Consider the following 24,463-nt stretch of genomic DNA (forward strand, 5'->3'; position numbering starts at 1 on the left):
ACTGGGACTCCCATACTGTAAAAGCTGTCAAGGGGGTAGAGGTTGCCAAATGTGCCCTTAATCAGTTCGTAGAATTCCCGACATAGAAGTGTGCAATGAGCTGTTAGGAAATGATCCAGGGCTGATGATCGAAATTAGTGATCATAATGCCATGAGATTCAAAGTAAATATGGCAAAAGAGAGGTCTGCACTACGGGTTGAGATTCTAAATTGGAGAAAGGTCAATTTTGATGGTATCAGAAAGGATCTGACAAGTGTGGTTTGGGACAGGCTGTTTTCTGGCAAAGGAGTACTTGGTAAGTGGGAGGCCTTCAGAAGTGAAATTCTGAGGGTGTAGAGTTTGTATGTGCCTGCCAAAATAAAAGTTGAAAGGTAACTGGTGCAGGGAACCTTGGTTTTCAAGAGATATTGAGTCTCCGGATATTTTGTTCCTCTAAATGCCTCAGACTGTTGGGTGCTACCAAGACTCATTAATGACTACAATATCATAATTCCACCCCCCGAGCTCATCCGACTTCTTGTTTTAGTTGTCTTCTGCAGGTTTCTAAAATTTTCCCAATAGTTTTTGCTCTTTTGTTTGCCCTCTCTCTGGCTTTTATGTTAGCTTTGGCTTCTCATTTCATCCACAATTGTGTCCTCCTCCCTTTCCAATGCTTCCACTTCTTTGGAATGTATCTATCACTCAGCTCCTGAATTGCTCCCAGAAACTCCAGCCGTTGCTGCTCCGTTGTCACTCCCAACTTTTCCCTTCCAAACAAGTTTGTCCAGCTGCTCTGTCATGGAAACACGGAGAAGTTCATTACAGAAACAGGCTATTTGGCCCATCTAGTCAATGCCAAAAAAAACATTTGAGCTGTCTAATGCAACTACCTGCACTGGGACCATCGTCCTCCATACCCCCACCATCCAGGCTCCCATCCAAACTTCTTTTACATGGTGAAAATGAGCTCATATTCACCACTTGTGCTGACACTCTCACGACCATTTCAGTAAAGAGCTTTTCCAAATGTTTCTGTTTAATTTTCACCTTCCCCACTTACCCATGACCTCTGGTTGTCATCCCACCCAACCTCAGTGGGAAAAGCTGCTTGCATTTACCCTGTCTATACCCTCATAATTTTGTATACTTCTTTCCAATCCTCAAAGCAATGTGTACTTTCCTTGTTTATGTTTAGAGCCTTTTTTAGATGTATAAGATGATGAGGGGCATTGATCATGTGGAGAGCCAGAGGTTTCTTTCCCAGGGCTGAAATGGCTAACACGAGGGGGCATAGTTTTAGGTGCTTGGAAATAGATACCGAGGGGATGTCAGGGGTAAGTTTTTTACACAGAGAGTGGTGGGTGTGTGGAATGCACTGCCGGCTATTTGTGTGAGAGTGTACCAGTTACTGTGGGGCTAGGCACCCATGCAGCTCAGTGGGAACAGGGAATAATACCAATGGAGAGAGTCAAGCTGAGCCAGGTCACAGATTGGAGATGGCAGAAATGCCGCATTCTTAGAGAGACAGGAAGAGCATCAGAGAATTTGATGATCATTCCAGATACCAGCTCTGTGCCCAGTTAGAAGATGATTTCTCTCTCCAGCTTGGGTTGAACTTTACTGTAGCAGTGTGATGCCAGAATACACTTTGACAACTCAAGTGACCTCATCTGAAAGGTTTTCCAACACTGATTGATGGATTTTGTAAATCTTTTTACAGGTTAAAAATGACAAGGAATTTGTCTACTGGAATCTCGAACAGAACACGCCAGTTTTGCTGTCTCCGTCCAGATATTTAATAGTCATAGTCATACTTATTGATCCCGGGGGAAATTGGTTTTCGTTACAGTTGCACCATACAGTGGAAGAAGTGGAACAAGGCATTCACTCAATCATCCCTCCTGCTCAGATGATGGGGAGTGATTCTCTGGATCATCAGACCGATTGGCATTCCCGTCATTTTACACAGAGGGGAATCCATTCATCTGATCATACTGTGGGAATGGATTCAATCGGTCATCTCAACTGAAGGTACATCAGCAAGTTCACACTGGACAAGGCCATTCACCTGCTCTGTGTGTGAGAACGGATTCAGTCGGTCTTTCCATCTGTGGACACACCAGTCAGTTCACCCTGGGCAGGGGCTGGTCATCGGCTGAACTTGTTGGGAAGAATTCACTCGATCATCTGACCTAATGTCTCACCAGCGAGTTCACACCGGGGAGCAGCCGTTCACCTGCTCGGACTGCGGGAAGGGATTCACTTGCTCATCTAAATTGAAGGTACATCAGCGAGTTCACACTGGAGAGAGGCCATTCATCTGCTCGGAATGTGGGAAAGGATTCACTCAATCATACAATCTGCTGACACACCAGCGAGTTCACACTGGGGAGAGACCGTTCACCTGCTCAGACTGCGGGAAGGGATTCACTTGCTCATCTAAACTGAAGGTACATCAGCGAGTTCACACTGGGGAGAGGCCATTCATCTGCTCAGACTGTGGGAAGGGATTCACTTGGTCAACCGATCTGCTGACACACCAGTCAGTTCACTCTGGGGAGAGACCATTCACCTGCTCAGTCTGTGGGAAGGGATTCACTTGCTCATCTCAACTGAAGGTGCATCAGCGAGTTCACACTGGGGAGAGGCCATTCACCTGCTCAGATTGTGGGAAGGGATTCACTTGCTCATCTAAACTGAAGGTACATCAGCGAGTTCACACTGGGGAGAAGCCGTTCACCTGCTCAGACTGTGGGAAGGGATTCACTTGCTCATCTAAACTGAAGGTACATCAGCGAGTTCACGCTAGGGAGAGGCTGTTCACCTGCTCAGTCTGTGGGAAGGGATTCACATGCTCATCTCAACTGAAGGTGCATCAGAGAGTTCACACTGGGGAGAGGCCGTTCACCTGCTCAGACTGTGGGAAGGGATTCACATGCTCATCTCAACTGAAAGTGCATCAGCGAGTTCACACTGGGGAGAGGCCGTTCACCTGCTCAGACTGTGGGAAGGGATTCACTGGATCATCCCAACTGAAGGTACATCAGCGATTTCACACTGGGGAGAAGCCGTTCACCTGCTCAGTCTGTGGGAAGGGATTCACTACATCATCTGAACTGAAAATACATCAGAGAGTTCACACTGGGGAGAGGCCGTTCACCTGCTCAGACTGTGGGAAGGGATTCACATGCTCATCTCAACTGAAGGTGCATCAGAGAGTTCACACTGGGGAGAGGCCGTTCACCTGCTCAGACTGTGGGAAGGGATTCACTGGATCATCTAAGCTGAAGTTGCATCAACGACTTCACACTGGGGAGAGGCCATTCACCTGCTCAGACTGTGGGAAGGGATTCACTCAGGCATCTGAACTGAAAGTACATCAGCGAGTTCACTCTGGGGAGAGGCCGTTCACCTGCTCAGAATGTGGAAGGGGATTCACTCGGTCATCCCAACTGCTGGTACACAAGTCAGTTCACACTGGTGAGAGGCCGTTCACCTGCTCAGTCTGTGGGAAGGGATTCACTCAGTCATCTCAACTGAAAGTACATCAGCGAGTTCACACTGGGGAGAGGCCGTTCACCTGCTCAGAATGTGGAAGGGGATTCACTGTGTCATCCGAACTGCTGATACACAAGTCAGTTCACACTGAGGAGAGGCCGTTCACCTGCTCAGTCTGTGGGAAAGGATTCACTTGCTCATCTCAACTGAAGGTGCATCAGCGAGTTCACACTGGGGAGAGGCCGTTCACCTGCTCAGACTGTGGGAAGGGATTCACTCGGTCATCCCAACTGAAAGTACATCAGCGAGTTCACACTGGAGAGAGGCCATTCACCTGTTCAGATTGTGGGAAGGGATTCACTTGCTCATCTAAACTGAAGGTACATCAGCGAGTTCACACTGGGGAGAGGCCGTTCACTTGCTCAGTCTGTGGGAAGGGATTCATTCAGTCATCTCAACTGAAGGTACATCAGAGAGTTCACACTGGGGAGAGGCCGTTCACCTGCTCAGACTGCGGGAAGGGATTCCCTCGGTCATCCAGCCTACTGGTGCACATGTCAGTTCACAGTGGGGAGAAGCCGTTCACCTGTTCAGACTGTGGGAAGGGATTCACTCAGTCATCCAGCCTACTGGTACACATGTCAGTTCACACTGGGGAGAGGCCGTTCACCTGTTCAGACTGTGGGAAGGGATTCACTCAGTCATCTCAACTGAAAGTACATCAGCGAGTTCACACTGGGGAGAGGCCATTCACCTGTTCAGACTGTGGGAAGGGATTCACACAGTCATCTCATCTGAAGGTACATCAGAGAGTACACACTGGGGAGAGGTCGTTCACCTGCTCTGTGTGTGGGGAGGGATTCACTCAGTCATCTGAACTGAAGGTACATCAGCATGTTCACACTGGGGAGAGACCGTTCACCTGCTCAGACTGTGGGAAGGGATTCACTTGCTCATTCCACCTACAGAGACATCAGCGTGTTCACACTGGGGAGAGGCCATTCAACTGCTCAGAGTGTGGGAAAGGATTCACACAGTCATCTCATCTGAAGGTACATCAGCGTGTTCACACTGGGGAGAGGCCGTTCACCTGCTCTGTGTGTGGGGAGGGATTCACTTGCTCATTCCACCTACAGAGACATCAGCGAGTTCACACTGGGGAGAGGCCATTCACCTGCTCAGACTGTGGGAAGGGATTCACTTGGTCATCTCAACTGCAGAGACACCAGCAAGTTCACAATGGGTAGAGGCTGATCACCTGCTCAGACTTTGGGAAGAGATTCTGTCAGCCGTGTCAACCAAATGTGCATCATTGAGTTCACACTGGGGAGAGGTTGTTCACCTGCTGCGAATGTGGGAAGCGATTCACGCGGTCATCTAACCTTATCTAAGTCGCGCTTCGGCTGGCAGCGTAATATAGGCAGTGATAGCCCCCCAGCCCGGCCCAACTTCAGAAATCTCGTTTGGGTGGATGCTGCATGATGTGTCCCCTGTTACAAATCAGTACCCTGTGTGACAGGGTCCTGAATTACCCCTATGAACTGTGTTCGATTACCCCTATTAACTGTGCTTTTGAAAAGAGAGAGAGAGTTATTTAACATCGATAGCTTGTTTTGAAAGAGAGAGAGACAAAGACTAACTGTGGGACTGTCACTTTAAGGCATGAGAAAGAACTCGTTAACTTCAGGCATTCTGCTGAGTTGGAGAAAGCACCGAGCAGCTCGTAAGTTGCAATTGTAACCGAAGGCGGTATTATTTAATGGACACTTGATGTCATGATTTTTGGCAGGTTGTTGACACTTTCTTCAAGGATTTTTGCCTGCTTGGATTTCTTTCACAGGGAGAGGATAGAAGAGTTATTTGAATGATAGTTGACGCTCAGCACGGGAAGATAAAATAGGTCAGATGATAGACCTCAGACACATGTTTGGACACTGAATGAGCATTGTTGTGCCTGCAGGTAAAGTGGGTTTTGGAGGATCGATCAGGCAGATCGATCCATCGCTCTTGCAGTGGAAAGAGGAAAAGGGTTGACTCGTGGGGAGTTGTCCATGTGTCCACCCTTGCCTGGGGGATAGCTCCACCACAGAAAACCGGTCCCCTTTGTTAAAGTCACAGTCGGTGACTTTTAAAGGATTTCAAAGGACAACGAGAAGATCAACGTCATCAGCTCACCTGAAGACTCAAATCTCTCCCCCTCTCTCTCTCCATCACTACTCAACTCAATACCATGAACTGAGCTGAACTGAACTTTACTCATCATCGTAAGACTGTATCTTTTTACCCCTAGACTTAAAGAAGCTTGGTTTTTCATACATATATATTCCACACTTACTTTTATGTAATCATTACTAACCTGTTTGATTTATCTACATTTATATTATTGTATTGCTTAGTTACTAATAAATATTATTAGTTTATAGCAATACTGGACTTCAAAGTGTTTTCCATCTCTGCTGGTTCTTTATTCCCGTCATGGGCTACGTGTACAAAATTGGGGCTCGTCCGGGATATGAACCCTGGACCTCTTGCAAAATTGGGGCCTGCATCAGTGTTATGAACAAAATTGGTTGGGAGGCTTGTTTGAATTGATTGGGGAAAATCTCGTTTTATTTGGTTGTGTGGAGATACAGCAGAAATGGATGTTAGTATTGAGGATGAGCTTCAGCTTCTGTTGGAAAAATTAAGAATGGAGCATGAATTGAAATTAAAACAGCTTGAGAGAGGCTAGAAAGGCAGCAAGATGTAGACAAGAGGCAGCAAGACAGAGAGAAGGGTAGAAAAACAGAGAGAAGAGGCAGAAAGACAGAGACAGCCGAGATGGAGATATGGCAATGTGAAGATCACGTGGCAGACGACAAACAGAAGCGGTTCAAGCTGGAAAAGATAGGGAAGTTGCAGCAAAGAGGTTTAGTGTTGGACCCTGATGATTTTTACAGCTCGGAAGGGCTTGTTTTGTGTGATGAATTGAAAAGTTGTGTTCTTGATGATGTAAGGTCATACCCTGATGCAGAGGATGCCGCTACCCTGCAGGGGTTTGATAAGAAAGCAGACGAAGAAGTTTTAACCCATGAGGTTGAGTTTACACCCAAAAAGAGTTTGCCAGAGAATAGCTGGGAGGTTCGGGGTGACCTTGAATTTGAAACTGGGACAAGTGATGACAGCCCAGAAGAGGCAGCTGTCCCAATTTAATGTGTTCAGGTTGTGGAAGTACCTGTGAATTCACAGGGTTCTGAACCTTATGTTGAAGCTCAGTTAAAATCTGAGGTGCCTGACTTAGTTGAAAAGGAATGCAGTTTTTGTGTGTCAGATGATCTTGGTTCAGTGAATAAGGGGTTAACCTTGGTACCGGTGGAATGTGAGGATTCTCAGTTACTTGTATTAGACCGTGGTTTAAAGGCTGGTGAAGAAGTGGGTTCTGGTGAGGTCAGTGTTGCTGAAAATAATGGGAAAAGTGCTGTTCCTGGACTTTTGGATAAAGTGCTGGAAAAGTTTGGGCAACACACATCAAAGTTGCTGGTGAACGCAGCAGGCCAGGCAGCATCTGTAGGAAGAGGTGCAGTCGACGTTTCAGGCCGAGACCCTTCGTCAGGACTAACTGAAGGAAGAGTTAGTAAGAGATTTGAAAGTGGGAGGGGGAGGGGGAGATCCAAAATGATAGGAGAAGACAGGAGGGGGAGGGATGGAGCCAAGAGCTGGACAGGTGATTGGCAAAAGGGATACGAGGCTGGAGAAGGCGGAGTATCATGGGATGGAAGGCCTTGGAAGAAAGAAAAGGGAAGGGGAGCACCAGAGGAAGATGGAGAACAGGCAAGGAGTATTTGTGATAGGGAAAGAGAGAATAAATAAATAAATAGATAGATAGATAGCAAACCACATCAAAGTTGCTGGTGAACGCAGCAGGCCAGGCAGCATCTGTAGGAAGAGGTGCAGTCGACGTTTCAGGCCGACACCGTTCGTCAGGACTAACTGAAGGAAGAGAGAGTAAGGGATTTGAAAGTGGGAGGGGGAGGGGGAGATCCAAAATGATAGGAGAAGACAGGAGGGGGAGGGATGGAGCCAAGAGCTGGACAGGTGATTGGCAAAAGGGATATGAGAGGATCATGGGACAGGAGGTCCGGGAAGAAAGACAAGGGGGGGGAGGGGGAATCATCAGGTTGGAGGCATGAACATCGACTTCTCTAACTTCTGCTAAGGCCCCACCTCCCCCTCGTACCCCATCTGTTACTTATTTTTATGCACACATTCTTTCTCTCACTCTCCTTTTTCTCCCTCTGTCCCTCTGAATATACCTCTTGCCCATCCTCTGGGTTCCCCCCCCGGCTTTCTTCCCGGACCTCCTGTCCCATGATCCTCTCGTATGCCCTTTTGCCTATCACCTGTCCAGCTCTTGGCTCCATCCCTCCCCCTCCTGTCTTCTCCTATTATTTTGGATCTCCCCTTCCCCCTCTCAAATCCCTTACTCTCCCTTCCTTCAGTTAGTCCTGACGAAGGGACTCGGCCTGAAACGTCGACTGCACCTCTTCCTACAGATGCTGCCTGGCCTGCTGCATTCACCAGCAACTTTGATGTGTGTTGCTTCAATTTCCAGCATCTGCAGAACTCCTGTTGTTTGCGGAAAAGTTTGGATTGGTTGCGTGACCTTTGACCCTGCTTGCAGGACAAAGGCCTGCCGAGCAAGGATGTGCTACTCTGTGGAATTTTGTTTGGATACTTCAGCACCTGCAAGCTAATTCAGTGTAATGTTATGGAGATAAGTCGGAGAAATTTGATGAACGGATTGTTTGGTCTCTTCCATAATGTATACATGGTTCTCATAAGCCTGATGATGGTGCTGAGTTTAGTAAACAATGGAGACATGTTGACAGCTCTCCACGATAAGAGTGTTTCAGCAATTCAGCTGATGAGCAGAGCTGCTGTTGAGGCCTACGGTAGGAAAACCAGAGGTTTAAATTATAATGATGTATCACAGACTTTTCTACCTTCCAGATTTCGGCAGGACTTTGAGAGTAAGGTGTATGGGAAAGACTTGTCTTTATTGAGGAAGGTATTTATAGAGAACAGAAGGGAGATTCTGGAATGGCGGCTTTAAGGGAGATAGCTCTCATAGGAGAAGAGGTTCAGAGAGAGTCAGTGGGATATTACCATAAAGATGGGGTGTTGATGAGGAGGTGGAGACCAGCCACTGTGCCTGCAAGTCACGTGATGGTTCTGAAAGTTTACAGGGCTGAAATTTTAAACATGGCTTACAGTGTGCCTTTAGGTGCACCTCATGGAGTGAGAAAGACAGTGAACAGGATTATGAAGGAATTTTACTGGCCTAGTTCAAGGAAGGATGTTGTGAATTTTTACAGGATTTGCCATACCTGTCATGTGGAGGGGAAATCTAATCAGGTTATTCAGGTAACACCACTTAAACCGGTATCTGCTTTTAGTGAATCTTTTTCCTGGGGTCATACTGGATTGTGTAGGCCCATTGCAAAAGACTGCAGCTGGTCATCAGTATGTGTTAACAATCATGTGTGCTGTGTCTAGGTCCCCTGAAGCAGTGTCTTTTGAAAACACCCTGGCCAAGACTGTGGTAACAGCATTCAGTAAGTTTTTCACTGGTAGGTCTGCCCAAAGAAATTCAATTTGATTTAAAAAGGGTTGTAAGTTTACTTTGAGAACATTGCAGGGGATAGCTACAGAATTAGAAGCTAAGCACATGGTGTCATCTACAGATGTAAGAGTCCAAGGGAGCCTTGGAACGGCTCAACTCAACTCTTAAGACGATGATTAAAACATATTGTGTGAGAAATGGGAAAAATTGGGATGAAGGGGTTCCCCTCCTCTTATTTATTGTTGGAGATTCGATTCAGAAGGCTTTGGAGGGTAGTTTGTTGAAACCTGTATTGAGTTACAGGCCAAAAGGACGTTTGACCCTACTCAGAGAACTATCGTCTGATTGAGAAAAATCCGTCAGTGTGTTTAAGTTGTTTTAAAATTCTGGGAAAATTTAGTAAGCTTTGTGTCCTTGCAAAGGAAAGTTTACAAAATGGTCGAATTAAAATAAAACACTTGTTTGCTAGAATTGCAGCTGGGAGAATTGTTATGGAACAAAATGGAGTCATGGAATCTGATAATGGAGTGGAAAAACATGTTTACCCACTGAATCTATTCTCACTCAGATGTCAGAATTCCATTGTTTTGGAAAATATGACTGATAAGGTCCATCAGTTGGACCCTAGACCACAACAACTAGCGAAAGGACTAATTGGCATTTTGAAATAGAGCACAGGTGCAGTGCATCACGTCATTGTGAATTCAGCCCAGCCCATGAAATGGTACCTTTACAGAGAGAACTTTCAAGAAAGGAAAATGGTTGAAGAAATTAGAAATAGGAAAGAACAAGGACAGAGAATGAATGACTGTATTGATAGAGTGGGGAAGGCTAAATACCTTTTAAAGTTTGACTTGTTAAAAGAATACTGGGGTGTTCCCTTAACAGAGAGGGCTAAAGAGAAATCAGCATTTGGGACATTTCAAAGAATGATCAATTCTGTGATTAGAGGTTTAGTAAACACAGGGGCTTATATCAGTGATTTATTGGTCTTGAATGACACGTGGGAAGAGCAGATTGCAGCTGTAGAAAAACTGTTTGACAGATTTTCCAAGGCCAGTCTTACTGTGAACCTCACTAAAAGTGAGTTTGGCCATGTTACAGTTGTTCGTACATGTCTGTGTTATACGTTGGGCCGAGGCCACTTGGCTCCCGGACAGGCCAAGGTCCAAGCTATTGCTGAAGTTCCTGTAAAACTGTATCGTTTTACTGCTAGAATGAAAGAAGCTTGGTTTTTCATACATATATATTCCACACTTACTTTTACGTAATCATTACTAACCTGTTAGATTTATCTACATTTATAATACTGTATTGCATAGTTACAGATAAATATTATGAGTTTCCAACAATACTGGACTTCAAAGTGTTTTCCATCTCTGCTGGTTCTTCATTTCCATCACAGAATACGTGACAGCTGAAATAACAAAGAGTACACAATGTACAATGAAATGATTGAGCGTTACAATTCTCATTTTGACTGTATGGTTACCAAAGTAAAGAGAAAAAGGACCCTGTCTCTCCATTCAGTATTGAACATCACTCATATCTGTGCAAGACACTGGCAGCAATATGGAGCTCGCAGAGGTCAGTGGTCAGAATGTGTAAAGTTACATTACTCGGGAGAAGGTTCTTGGGAAACAGAGATGGTCTGAAGGTAAATAGGTCACCTGGACCAGATGGTGCACACCCCAGGGATCTGAAAGAGGTGGCTGAAAAGATGTGGATGCATTAGCAATGATCTTTGGAGAATCGTTAAGGAAATTAGATCCTAAGAAGTTTTTTCCTTCACTACTCTCCCTCTCCCAGTTACACCTATCACCTACCACTTCTTCCACCCCTCCAACCCCCACACTTCTTCCTCTGACATCTCATCTTTTTTTTCCCCAGTCCTGATGAAGGGTCTCGGCTCGAAACGTCGACTGTTTACTATTTACCATATATGCTGCCTGGCCTCCTAGGTTCCTCTAGCATTTTGTCTATGTGTTGCTTGGATTTCCAGCATCCACAGATTTTCTCCTATTTTTCATAAAAACAAAAGTGGGGTCATATAATAAAGCAAGAAAATGGTGGGAAGTTAGAGGATTGAAAAGCTTTTACATACCCAACAGGAGACAACTAAAAAAAACACACAGGGGAGACAAGGTGAAACATTAAGGTAAGTGAGCCAATAATATCAAGTATCAAAAGCCTTTCAGATATATTAAGAGTAAAAGAGAGGCAAGAATTCATATTGTACCGCTGGAAGATGATGCTGTCGATTTTGTAATCGAGCAAAGAAACAGCGGTTGAATGTGATAAGTGTTTTGTGTCAATCTTCACTGTGTAAGACAGTATAAGACAATAAGACATAGGAGCAGAATTAGGCCATTCAGCCCCATCGAGTCTGCTCCGCCGTTCTATCATGGCTGATCCCGGTTCTCACTCAACCCCATGCACCTGCCTCCTCGGCACATCCTGTAATGCCCTGACTGATCAGCAAACTATTAGCTTCTGCCTGAAATTTACCCACAGAGTTGGCCCCCACCGCCGTCTGTGTCAGAGAATTCCACAGATTCACTGCTCTCTGACTGAATAAAATCCTCCTTAATTATTCTAAAAGGTCGCTCCTCAGTTTTGAGGCTGTGCCCTCTGTTATGGCTACCCCCACCATACGAAAAGTCCTCTCCTCATCCACCCCATCGAGACCTTTCCACATTCGGTGGGTTTCAGTGAGATTTAACACCCCCTCCCCACCCGCGTTTATTAAACATAGGTCAGTGCAGGAGTACAGGACCAAGGCTGGCAAACACTCCTCATATCTTAACCCCTTCATTCCCGGAATCATCTTCTTGAATATCCTCTGTACTCTCTCCAATGACAACACACCTTTTCTGAGATATGGGTCCCCAGTAGCCTAAGTGCGGCCTAAGTAGTGTTTTAAGTATCAGCATTACCTTCCTGCTTGTATATTCTACTTCACTTTAAATAAATGCCAGCATTGCGTTTGCCTCCTTTACCACAGACTCAACCTGTAAATTAACCTTCTGGGAGTCTTGCCCGAGGGCTCATATTTCCTTCTGTACTTCTGTTGTTTGAACCTTCTCCCCAATCAGATAATAGTTCACTGTTGTTCCTTTTGCCAAAATGCATTATCGTACATCTCCCAATATTGCATTCCATCTGCCACTTTTTTTGCCCATTCTACAAATTTGTCTGTATCCTGCTGCAATCACATTGCTTCCTCAGCACTACCAACGCCTCCACCTATCTTTGTATCATCTGCAAACCTTGCCACAAAGCCATCAATTCCATTATCCAAATCATCGACAAACAATGTGAAAAGTAGCAGACCGATTACTGATCCCTGAAGACCACTAGTCACTGCTAGCCAACTAGGAAAGGCTCTTTTTATTCCCACTCGCTGCCTCTTGGCTTTCCGCCATTCCTCTATCCATGCCAGTATTTCTTCTGAAGTTTATCCTGTTATGCGGTCTCATGTGTGACACCTTATCAGATGCCTTCTGAAAATCCAGGTAAAAGATGTACACTGCCTCTCGTTTGTCCATTCTGCTTATGACTTCTTCGAAGAACTCTAACAGATTTGCCAGGCAAGGTTTCTCTGTGCAGAAGCTGTGCTGGCTTTGACTGATTTTATCATTAGTCTCCTAGTACCCCAAAACCTCATCTGTTACAATAGATGCAAACGCTTTCCCAGCACTGAGGTGAGGCTAACCGGACTATAATTTTCTTTCTTTTGCCTTCCTCCCTTCTCAAAGAGTGAATTGATATTTGCAATCTTCCTGTGCTCCGGGACCATGCCAGAATCAAGTGATTCTTGACAGGTCATGAGCAATGCATCTGTTATCTCTTCAGCAACCTTTCTCAGGACTCTGGGATGTAGTCCATCTGGTCCAGGTGACTGATCCACTTTAACAACCTGGGAACCTAGCACATTTTACTTTGTAATAGTAATGGCACTCACTCCTGCTCCCTGACACTCACGGATCTCTGGCACACTGCTAGTGTCTTCCACAGAGAAGACGATGCAAAGTCCCATCAAGTTCATCTACCATCTCGTCCCCATTTCCACCCCATCAGCATCATTTTCCAGTGGTCTAATATAAACACGTTTTTTATCATGGTTTATATTATTGTCTAGTTTGCTCTCATATTTCACCTTTCCCCTTCATAGAGCTTTTTTCTTGGTTTCCTGTTGTTGGATTTTAAAAGCTACCCAATTATCAAACTTGCTACTCACTTTTGCTACCTTATGTGCACTTTCCTTGACTTTCATACCGTCCTTAACTTCTTTTGTCAGCCACGGTAGCCTAGCCCCGCTGTTTGAGAACTAATTCCACAGGACATATCCAGTACATTATGAACCATTCTCAGAAACATCAGCCATTTCTGCTCTGGCGTCATCCCCACCAGGATCCTTCTCCAATCCACCTGGGGAATCGCCTCTCTCATGCCTCTGTAATCAGGAGATCAGGAGATCAAAGGACAGAATACACCCCCTCCACTCTATATACATGGAGAGGTAGTGGAAAATGTGGAAAACCTAAAGTTCCTTGGAGTTATGTTGTCAAAACAGCTGACATGGACCACCAACACCTCGCTGCCTGTTAATGAGGCACAACAAAGACTCTCCTTCCTCAGAAAGCTGAAACAGGCCAAACTCCCACAAAAGCTGTCGCTTAACTTCTGCAGAAGCACAATTGAAACCATCCTGACCAGCAGCGCCACCGTGTGGTATGCCGGCTCCTCAGTCACTGAGCAACAGGACCTGCATCGCGTGGAGAAGGCGGCCCAGCGGATTGTCAGGATGGAGCTCCCAGGACTTGACACCATCTATTCCAGCAGACTCAGGAGGAAAGCAATCAGCATAACCAGAGACACCACACACCCCGGCCACTCCCTGTTTGACCTGCTGCCGTCCTGCAAAAGGTTCAGGACACTAAAAGCCAGAACAAACAGCCTGAGGAACAGCTCCTATCCCAGAGCAGTGGCCTCCATCACACCACTCCCACAGAACAATGACTGAAACTGTGAGCACACACATGCACACATTCTTGTGCATTACTGTGACATTCTGGTGCTGGTGTAATTTATTTTCTGTTACTTATCTATTTAATATTGTTTTTCTATTACTGTCTTGTTTTTATCTACTGTTTATTTGATTGCCTGAGAGGAAGCCAAACAGAGTTTCATTGTACCCATGTATAATGACAATAAATATCATTCAATTCAATTCAATTCCCTTTATTCTATTGCGATTCTACGCATCTGACCTATGCTTCTCCCTCACAAATTGCAGGAGAAATTCAATCATATTATGATCACTGCCTTCTAATGGTTCCTTTATATTAACCTCCCTAATAAGATCTGGGTTGTCACACGACACCCAATCTAAGATAGCAGTTCCCCGAGTAGGCTCAACCATCAGCTGCTCTAAAAAGCCATTTCATAAGCATTCAATACATTCCCTCTCTTGCAATCTCACACCAATCTGACTTTCTCAATCCTCCTGCAGATTGAAGTTACCTACTATAATTGTGTCTTTAAATTGATTACATAAGTGCCACACATTCAGGAGTATCTGGGGCAGAAGTGAGGATACATGCTTTTACCAAGGAGAGAAGGTGTTTTGGAAGCTGAAAGGCCTGAAGGTAGATAGGACTCCTGGACCAGAAGGTGAACACCCCAGGGTTCAGAAAGAGGTAGCTGAAGAGATTGTGAAGGCATTAGAGTCATAGAACACCACAATACAGGAAAATACCATTCGCCCAATCTAGTCTGTGCCGAAGCATTAATTGCCGAGTTCCAACAACTTCCACCTCCTCCTCGTACCCCATCCATTATTTATTTTTATACACACATTCTTTCTCTCACTCTCCTTCTTCTCCCTCTGTCCCTCTGACTATACCCCTTGCCCATCCTCTGGTTTTCCGCCCCTCCCCCTTTTCCTTCTCCCTGGGCCTCCTGTCCCATGATCCTCTCATATCCACTTTGCCACTCACCTGTCCAGCTCTTGGCTCCATCCCTCCCCCTCCTGTCTTCTGCTACATTTTGGATCTCCCCCTCCCCCTCCCACTTTGAAATGTCTTACTAACTCTTCCTTCAGTTAGTCCTGACGAAGGGTCTTGGCCTGAAAGGTCAACCGTACCTCTTCCTAGAGATGCTACCTGGCCTGCTGCATTCACCAGCAACTTTGATGTGTGTTGCTTGAATTTCCAGCATCTGCAGAATTCCTGTTGTAAGTGTGAGGTGGTTCATTTTGGTAGGTCAAATATGACGGCAGAATATAGCATTAATGGTAAGACTCTTAGCAGTGAGGAGGATAAGAGGGATCTTGGAGTCCGAGTCCATAGGACAGTCAAAGCTGCTACGCAGGTTGACTCTGTGGTTAAGGCATAGTGTGCATTGGCCTCCTGTGGGACTGAGTTTAAGAGCCGAGAGGTAATGTTGCAGATATATAGGACCCTGGTCAGACCCCAGTTGGAATAATTTGCTAAATTCAGGTTGCCTCACTACTGGAAGGATGTGGAAACCATGGACAGGGTGCACAGTGGACATACAAGGATGTTGCCTGGATTGGGGAGCATGCCTTATGAGAATAGGTTGAGCGAACTCGGCCTTTTCTCCTTGGAGTGACTGAGGACGAGAGGTGATCTGATAGAGGTGTATAAGATGATGAGAGGCATTGATTGTGTAGATAGTCAGAGGCTTTTTCCAGGGCTGAAATGGCTAATACGAGAGGGCACAGTTTTAAGGTGCTTGGGAGTAGGTACAGAGGGGATATCAGGGGTAAGTTTTTTACGCAGTGAGTAGTGAGTGCGTGGAATGGGCTGCCAGCGGTGGTGGTTGAGTTGGAAACAATAGGGTCTTTTAAAAGTCTCCTGGATAGGTACATGGAGCTTAGAAATCTGGAGGACGATAGGTAAGCCTAGGTAGTTCTAGGGTAAGAACATGTTCAGCTGAGCTTTATGGGCTGAAGGGCCTGTATTGTGTTGTAGGTTTTCTATGTTTCTAAGGGGCTGCACGTGAGGCTGCTGAACAAGATCACAGCTCATGGAATTACAGGAAAGATACTTGTATGGGTCGAAGATTGCCTGACTGACAAGGGAGAAAGAGTCAGAATAATGTGGACAATTCTGTTTTGCTGTCAGTAACTAATGGTGTTCCGTAGGGGTCAGTATTGAGACCACATCTTTTCATATTAAATCTGAATGATATGGATGACAGAATTGATACCTGGGTGATGAACTTTGCAGTTGATACAAAGATAGGTACGGGACAGGTAGTTTAGAGCAAAGCCGGAGTCTGCAGAAGGACTTTGATAGGTTTGGAGAACAGACAACGAAGTAGCAGATGAAATACAGTGTATGCAAGTGTACGGTCATGTACAATTGGTAGAAAGAATAAAGACGGAGAGAAAAAAAATAAATGGGAGAAAATACAAAAATCAGAAATAGGTACTTGGGAGTCGGTGAGCAGGAGCCCCTGAAGGTTTGCTTGCAGATTGAGTTGATTAAGGATGACAGCTGTAATGTTAGCATATAAGAGCAAGGATGTGACACTGTAGCTTTATAACACATCGGTCAGTTCGCTCTTGGTGTATTGTGACCAGTTTCTGACCTCCTGTCTGAGAAAAAGATGTGCTCGTATTGGAGCGCGTCCGGAGAAGGTTCACAAGAATGATTCCAGGAATGACAGGGTTAACGTATGAGGATCGTTAGACGGCTTTGACCCTGTACTCACTGGTCTAGACCAAAGAGAGGGGATCTCATTGAAATCTATCAAATATTGAAAGGCCTCGACAGAGTGGCTATGAAGAAGATGCACCCTACGCTGTGTGAGTCTGGGACCAGAGGCCGCGGCCTCAATGTATAGAGCATCCACTGAGAGGAGAGATGAGGAGGAATTTCTTGAGTCAGGGAGTGGTAAATCTTTGGAATTCATTGCCACAGATGGAGCAGAGGCCAAGTCAGTGAGTGTATTTTAAATGGATGTTGAAAGATTATTGGGAGAAGGCAGGAGAATGGGGTTGAGAGAGATAATCAATTGGACACGAAGGAATGGTGGAACAGACTCGATTGGCTGAGCAGCCTCTGTCTCACATCTCATGGCTCATGGACTGAAGAGGCTAGTGCGGTTGCATTAGGGTTAGGGTATCGTGAGGGTATCCACGCCTGGATTATTTCCTATTGATGCTGCCTGGCCTGCTGCGTTCCACCAGAATTTCGTGTGTGTCGCTTGAATTTCCAGCATCTGCAGATTTTCTCGTGTTTACGCCCTGGACTATTGTATTCAGTTTTGGTGGTTCTGCTGTAGGAGAGAGGACGTCAAGCTGGAATGAGTGCAGGAGAGATTTACGAGAATGGTGCCGGTACTCGAGGGACTGAGTTCTGGAGAGAGGCTGGGCAGGTTGGGACTTCACACCTTGAAGTGCAGGAGATTGAGGCTGACATGATGCAGGTGTCCCAAACCCTGAGTGTACAGAACTGGGGAACGTGCGCAGTCCTTTTCCCCACTTTTGTGGAACCAACAACCAGACGGCACTGGTTCAAGGTGAGAGAGGATTGATTTAATAGGGATGCCAGGGGAAAATTATTAATCCGCTCTCCCTTACGGTTCATCGTTTAACTAACTCGATGAGTCCACTCTCAGGTTAAAGGAGCAACACCTCATATTACATCCGGGTAGTTTACAACCCGATGGCATGAACATCAACATCTTTAACTTCTACCTCTTCCTTTTCCTTTCATCAACACACACACCCATCTCCTCCATTCTGTCTCCCCACTTCTCTCTTCTCCACTGTGGACCATCTCCCTCTGGTTCCTCTTTTACTTCCTCTTTTCCCCATGGTCCGCTCTCCTATCCTATCAAATTCCTTCTTTTCAGTCCTTTGCATTTTCCACCTCCCACCTCACAGCGTCTCACTTCATCTCCCACCTCCCCCACCCACTCACCTTCACTCTTACCTGGCTTCACCTACCATCTACCAGCTTGGACTCTTCCACTCCCCGCATCATCTTGTTCCAGCTTCTCCCCACTTCCAGTCCTGATGAAGGGTCTCGGCAGGAAATCTCTGTTTTGCTTTATCCCCCTCTATAGAAGCTACCTGACCTCCTGACTTCCTCCAACATCTTGTGTTTCTTACTCTGCATCTCCAACACCTGCAGAATCTCATCGGGACAGAGTGCAGAATGCAGAGAGTACATTGGGTCTCACTAATGTTGAGGAGGACACACGTGGAAAACTGGAAACAGTAGATGACCCCTGTTTGGGACCCTGTCTAGTGGTGAGGAGAGTGGTTTGGGGCAGGTCTAGAACTTCATCCACTTGCAGAGTTGGCTTCCAGCCCCCTACACCCCTCCTTATTGCTGTAAACCTCTCTCTTTTCTGGACAGCTCTTCCACTTGGTGGTGATTTGCCACAATAACAGGAGCCCCTGATTTGTGGACTCTGTTGTCACCGGGTGGTGCTCTGCCGCAGTAACGCTGAGAGACAGAAATGTGACGCTGCAGACTGCTGAAATGTTTATTCAAGATTCAAGGTTGTTTAATTCCATTTCCAACAGACAAGTGTAAATGAGATCGAAATAGTTATTACTCCGGCTCCAAAGCAACACAAAAACACAATAGTAAAAACATATATCCACAGCTTATGTACTGTGCACGGATTGATCATATGATACTCTATGAAGATGCTTCATAAATACCCTATCGTTTGTGAATATGTTCTAAATTTCAGGGCCAAATCATCTCACCTCTGCTGGTAAATCATCCCATGTAATACACTGGTAAAACTGCACTGCTGGCTCCATAGCTACTCTAAGATTTCTTTCTGCTTGGGGATTAAAACTGTGCATAGAATTCCAGATGTGGCCTCACTAACACCCTGTGCAATAGTAGCTACACAGGCCCGTTACATAATCTCCACTCCCTGTGCGGTGAAGGCCAAAATACAATCTGCCTTTTGAATTACTTGATGCAGAACCAGAACGTCGTCATTAGATTTCCTTCCTTTGCTTCTGTGTTATCAGCAGATTTGGACATTTCCCATCTCGTTCCCTCCTCCAGGCAATTAAGCAGTGAATATGTTTACTGAACATACAAACATGTGCCAGAGCCTGTCTGCAGGGTTAGTACTTTGCTCCGGGTGTAAGATGTGGGAATTCCGGGAATCTTCCCGTCTCCCAGATGGCCATATCTGTGCCCGGTGTGCTGAGATGCAGCTGATGAGAGAACGTATTAGGGATCTGGAACTGCGGCTTGATGATCTACAGCTTATAATGGAACGTGAGCAGGAGATCGATAAGTGGGTGACTGTCAGGGAAGGGATGGGAAGAGCTCAGATAGCAGAGAGCACCCCTGTGGCCATCCCCCTCAGTAATTGTTATCTCGTTTTAGATGCTGTTGAGGGGGATGACCTGACAGAGGACGACCACGGCGATGCGGTCTCTAGCATTGGGTCTGGTTCCGTGGAGCAGAAGGGAAAAAGGAAGATGATGTCTGTTTTAAGTCATCATAACCTGAATCCCAACTTTGGCTATCATGGGTATCAGAATCATGCTGCACAGAACCGTCTGCATTGGCAGACTTTTTAGCTGTACTTCGAGTTACTGTGCAGGAAGGATAAATGTTAAAATCCATCTGTGGGTCGTCAGTGGTTGGCTTAGTTGTCAACTGAACTGCAGGAACAACCTTACCATCTGCCAGGTCATTCCCTATCAGCAAAGTAACATCTTCCACCGGTAAACTGGAGCATAATCCGATCTTAACAGGTCCTGAAACCAACCCTGACTGTAAAGTTACCTTGTGCAATGGAAAAGATACAATGCTGCCCCCAATGCCTTTAATAAGATTTACCTCACCAATGTCAGTCTCATCACCAAACTTTAGAATACTGTCTAATATAAGTGACTGAGAAGCCCTAGTATCTCAAAGAATTTTCACTGGTACCGGGGTTGACCCTTCCATTACTAATATAAACCCATCTGACATAAAATGATCGAATCCCTTCTTAACTCATTCAGACCTCTCAGTCCTTAACTGAGCCTCAACAGAATGTTCAGAACCCTGTGGGTTTATAGGTGCTTCAACATACTGATCACAGGCATGTGGGACTGCCTCCTTTTCCTTTTTCTTCTTCAGGACAGGACAATTAGCCATCATATGACCAGCTTTCTTACAATAGTAACAAGAAAGACCAGAATATTTCTCCTTCAACTGCTTCCCTTCATCCTCACTCTTGTCACTAAACCCAACTTCAATTTCTGGTTTACCCTGGTTATCCCTGCTACTCCTTTGGAAGCTCTTATTCTGGGTAAACTTAACCTTATGAGTTAAAGCAAACACATCTGCTAATCTAGCAGACTCCTGCAAAGTGGCAGCATCCTTTTCATTTAAATACGTCTTTATGTCATCAGGGATGCACCTCCTGAATTCTTCAGTTAAAACCAAATCTTTCAAGCTGTTAAAATCATCATTAACATTTTTATATGTGCACCAGCGGTCAAAACACACAAACTTCTCATAAGCAAATCCGTATAAGTCTGGTTCACAGATTTCCTCAAATTTCTAAACTTTTGCCTGTATGCTTCTGGGACCAACTCATAAGCACTGAGCACAGCCTGTTACACTATGTCATAATCAGCTGCTTCAACAACAGTCAAAGCAGAATAGGCTCGCTGAGCCTTCCCCTTAATTACACTTTGTAAGAGAATGGGCCAACCCTCTTTTTGCCACTTTAAACTCAGAGCAACCTTCTCAAAATGCTGAAAGTATTTATCAACCTCTGCCTCATCAAATGGAGGTAGCAATTTAACTTTCCGACTGGCCTCAAACTTATCCCCAGAGTCTAACGCGAGACCCTTTTGCTGCAATCTCTCTATCTTTTCCAGCTCGAACAGCCTCTGTCTTTCTGCTTCTTCCCTGTTTTTCTGCCTCTTCTCTCTGTTTTACTGCCTCTCTAGCCTCAACCTGCCTCTGCCGTTCCACAGCCTCCATCTTTAATTTTTCTAACTTGTACGGGAGCCCAAGCTCACTAGGTTTACTTTCAGGAAACACCTCCAACTCCTCCACTTTAAACACACCCTCATATACATAATGTTCAGCTATTATCCTCTGCATCTGTAACCTCCTCATTGTCGATTTCACCTTCACAAGTTTTAACCTTTCAGCAATACTCAAAACGCAATCCTTCTGGTGTCCTTTAGTGCCTCAGAGGTTGGCGCTTCCAGACATCTATCAACATCCATTGCTTCTGCCACACAAATAAATCAAAAGGGATTTCACCAATGAAGTTGGTTAGTAATCTATACACCCCCAAATCTGTTCATATCCAGGATGCAGGCCCCAATTTTTTTATGAACCATAACGCTCTAGAAACGAACCAGCAGCAATAAACTACACCTGGAGTCTGGTTTTGATGTTAAATCCACTATCTTTATTAGCATCTACTAACAATATAGTATTTTAAGCAAGATAAACAGAAGTTAACAGTGTTATGCGTACGTGTGTGTAAATATAACTCCCAAACTATTGAACTCGGGGGAAACAAAGCTTGGAGTCTTGAGATGGTGAACTATGAAAGTTCAGTTCAACCACAGAGCAGTTGAGGAGAGAGAGATATTTGTAATCCAGGGTAAATGTCGAGAGAAGGCAATAACGTGAATTCAAGTTTCCATGGTGGTAAAACGAGAGAACAGTCGCTGCAGATTTTATCCGTCATCGTTCCAAATCCATTTACGAATTATCACAGGAAGTGACTTGTCACAAGGGGTATCGTCTTCAAGTGAATTACCACACCACACCCAGGCAAGTGTTAACACATAGGTGGTCTTCATAGGATACCCCAAATCCGATCCACTCCTATGGATCAAATGAGGTGACAACCACACATTTGATGTTCGCTGAATCGATAATTAACCCACCCTTGTGGGCAGAGGAAAGTTCTAAACAGTGACCCTTGGCCACCAGTTCCCTTGTTTCGAACCTTCCATTTTTCCTCCTTCATCTCCATCTGACTCTGAGTATCTGTGTCCTCGGTTAAAACAAGCAGCGAGCGATGTAAACAAGCTGCAAGTCAGACTGATTTCCATTCTTAATCTCTCTCTCTCTCTTAAAATGACAGTCCACAGAAAATGAAACCTAGGGATTCATAACAATGGCCCAGTGTGAACTGACTGGTGTGCCAGTAGGTGGGATGACTGAGTGAATCTCTTCCCACAGTCTGAGCAGGTGAACGGCCTCTCCCCAGTGTGAACTCGCTGATGACTCTGTAGGTTGGATGAGTGAGTGAATCTCTTCCCACATTCTGAGCAGGTGAACGGCCTCTCCCCAGTGCGAACTGACTGGTGTGCCAGTAGGTGGGATGACCGGGTGAATCTCTTACCACATTCTGTTCAGGTGAATGGCTTCTCCCCAGTGTGAACTCGCTGGTGTTTCTGCAGGGTGGACGAATCAGTGAACCTCTTCCCACAGACTGAGCAGTTGAACGGCTTCTCCCCAGTGTGAACTCGCTGATGTCTCTGTAGGTCGGATGACTGAGTGAATCTCTTCCCACATTCTGAGCAGGTGAACGGCCTCTCCCCAGTGTGAACTCGCTGGTGTTTCTGTAGGGTGGACAAATTAGTGAATCTCTTCCCACAGACTGAGCAGGAGAATGGCCTCTCCCGCGTGTGAGCTGACTGGTGTGCCAGCAGTCCGGATGACCTAGTGAATCTCTTCCCACATTCTGAGCAGGTGAACGGCTTCTCCCCAGTGTGAACTCGCTGATGACTGTGTAGGTTGGATGAGTAAGTGAATCTCTTCCCACATTCGGAGCAGGTGAACGGCTTCTCCCCAGTGTGAACTCGCTGGTGACTCTGTAGGTGGGATGAATCAGTGAATCTCTTCCCACATTCGGAGCAGGTGAACGGCTTCTCCCCAGTGTGAATTCGCTGATGACTCTGCAGATCGGATGACTGAGTGAATCTCTTCCCACAGACTGAGCAGGTGAACGGCTTCTCCCCAGTGTGAACTCGCTGATGTCTCTGTAGATCGGATGACCGAGTGAATCTCTTCCCACATTCTGAGCAGGTGAATGGCTTCTCCCCAGTGTGAACTTGCTGATGTCTCTGTAGGGTGGACGAATCAGTGAATCTCTTCCCACATTCTGAGCAGGCGAACGGCTTCTCCCCCGTGTGAACTCGCTGATGACTCTGTAGGCAGGATGACCAAGTGAATCTCTTCCCACATTCTGAGCAGGTGAACGGCCTCTGCCCCGTGTGAACTGACTGGTGTGCCAGTAGTCTGGATGACCTAGTGAATCTCTTCCCACATTCTAAGCAGGGGAACGGCTTCTCCCCAGTGTGAACTTGCTGATGTCTCTGTAGGGTGAATGACTGAGTGAATCCCTTCCCACAGACTGAGCAGGTGAACGGCTTCTCCCCAGTGTGAACTCGCTGGTGACTCTGTAGGTGGGATGAATCAGTGAATCTCATGCCACATTCTGAGCAGGTGAACGGCTTCTCCCCAGAGTGAATTCGCTGGTGTTTCTGTAGGGTGGATGAATCAGTGAATCTCTTCCCACAGAATGAGCAGGTGAACGGCTTCTCCCCAGTGTGAACTCGCTGATGTCTCTGTAGGTCGGATGACTGAGTGAATCTCTTCCCACATTCTGAGCAGGTGAATGGCTTCTCCCCAGTGTGAATTCGCTGATGTCTCTGTAGGATGGATGAATCAGTGTATCTCTTCCCACAGACTGAGCAGGTGAATGGCTTCTCCCCAGTTTGAACTCGCTGGTGAGCCATTAGGTTAGATGACTGAGTGAATCCTTTTTCCTTTCCCAGAAATTCAGCAGATGACCAGCCTCTACCCAATGTGAACTGACTGGTGTGTCCGCAGGTGGGAAGACCGACTGAATCCTTTCTCACACACAGAACAGATGAATGGCCTTGCCCAGTGTGAACTTGCTGATATACCTTCAATTGAGATAACCGAGTGAATCCATTCCCACTATCTGAGCAGGTGAACGGCCTTTCCCTTGGAAAGTTATGGGCATGTCAGTCGGTCAGAAGACTGAGAGAATACCTTCCCACAGTCTGAACAGGAACGATGGTCGATCCCTTGCTCCAGTTCTTAAATATCTTGACAGGGACAGCAAAACTGGCGTGCCGTGTTTGAGATTGCTGGAGGCAAATTCCTTCTCGTTTTTAACCTGTAAAAAGATTTACAAAATCCATCAATTGGTGTAGGACAACATTTCAGATGAGATTACTTGAGTTGCCAAGGTTTGATCTGATATCACACTGTTACAGTGAGGTTCAACCCAAGTTGGACAGAGAAATCATCTTCTGCATGGGCACAGTGCTGGTATCTGGAGTGACCATCAAATTCTCTGATGCTCTT

General features: G+C 45.8%; 2 protein-coding genes across 2 annotated transcripts in view; one reads left to right on the plus strand and one right to left on the minus strand.

Annotated features, from left to right (window-relative positions):
- The window catches only part of LOC140208555 (uncharacterized), a 40,547-nt gene extending 33,545 nt beyond the window's left edge, over positions 1–7,002 (plus strand). Inside the window, exons 2-3 of the mRNA XM_072277303.1 lie at positions 2,153–3,047; positions 3,468–7,002. Coding sequence (XP_072133404.1) covers positions 2,153–3,047; positions 3,468–4,725 — 2,153 coding nt within the window. The 3' untranslated portion in view covers positions 4,726–7,002. The remainder of the gene's footprint in view (positions 1–2,152; positions 3,048–3,467) is intronic.
- LOC140208554 (uncharacterized) overlaps positions 1–24,463 on the minus strand; it is a 69,821-nt gene that overhangs the window by 22,289 nt on the left and 23,069 nt on the right. Inside the window, 1 exon segment of the mRNA XM_072277301.1 lies at positions 22,267–24,272. Coding sequence (XP_072133402.1) covers positions 22,267–23,865 — 1,599 coding nt within the window. The 5' untranslated portion in view covers positions 23,866–24,272.

Source organism: Mobula birostris, chromosome 13 (genome assembly GCF_030028105.1).
Source record: "Mobula birostris isolate sMobBir1 chromosome 13, sMobBir1.hap1, whole genome shotgun sequence".
NCBI lineage: Eukaryota > Metazoa > Chordata > Chondrichthyes > Myliobatiformes > Myliobatidae > Mobula > Mobula birostris.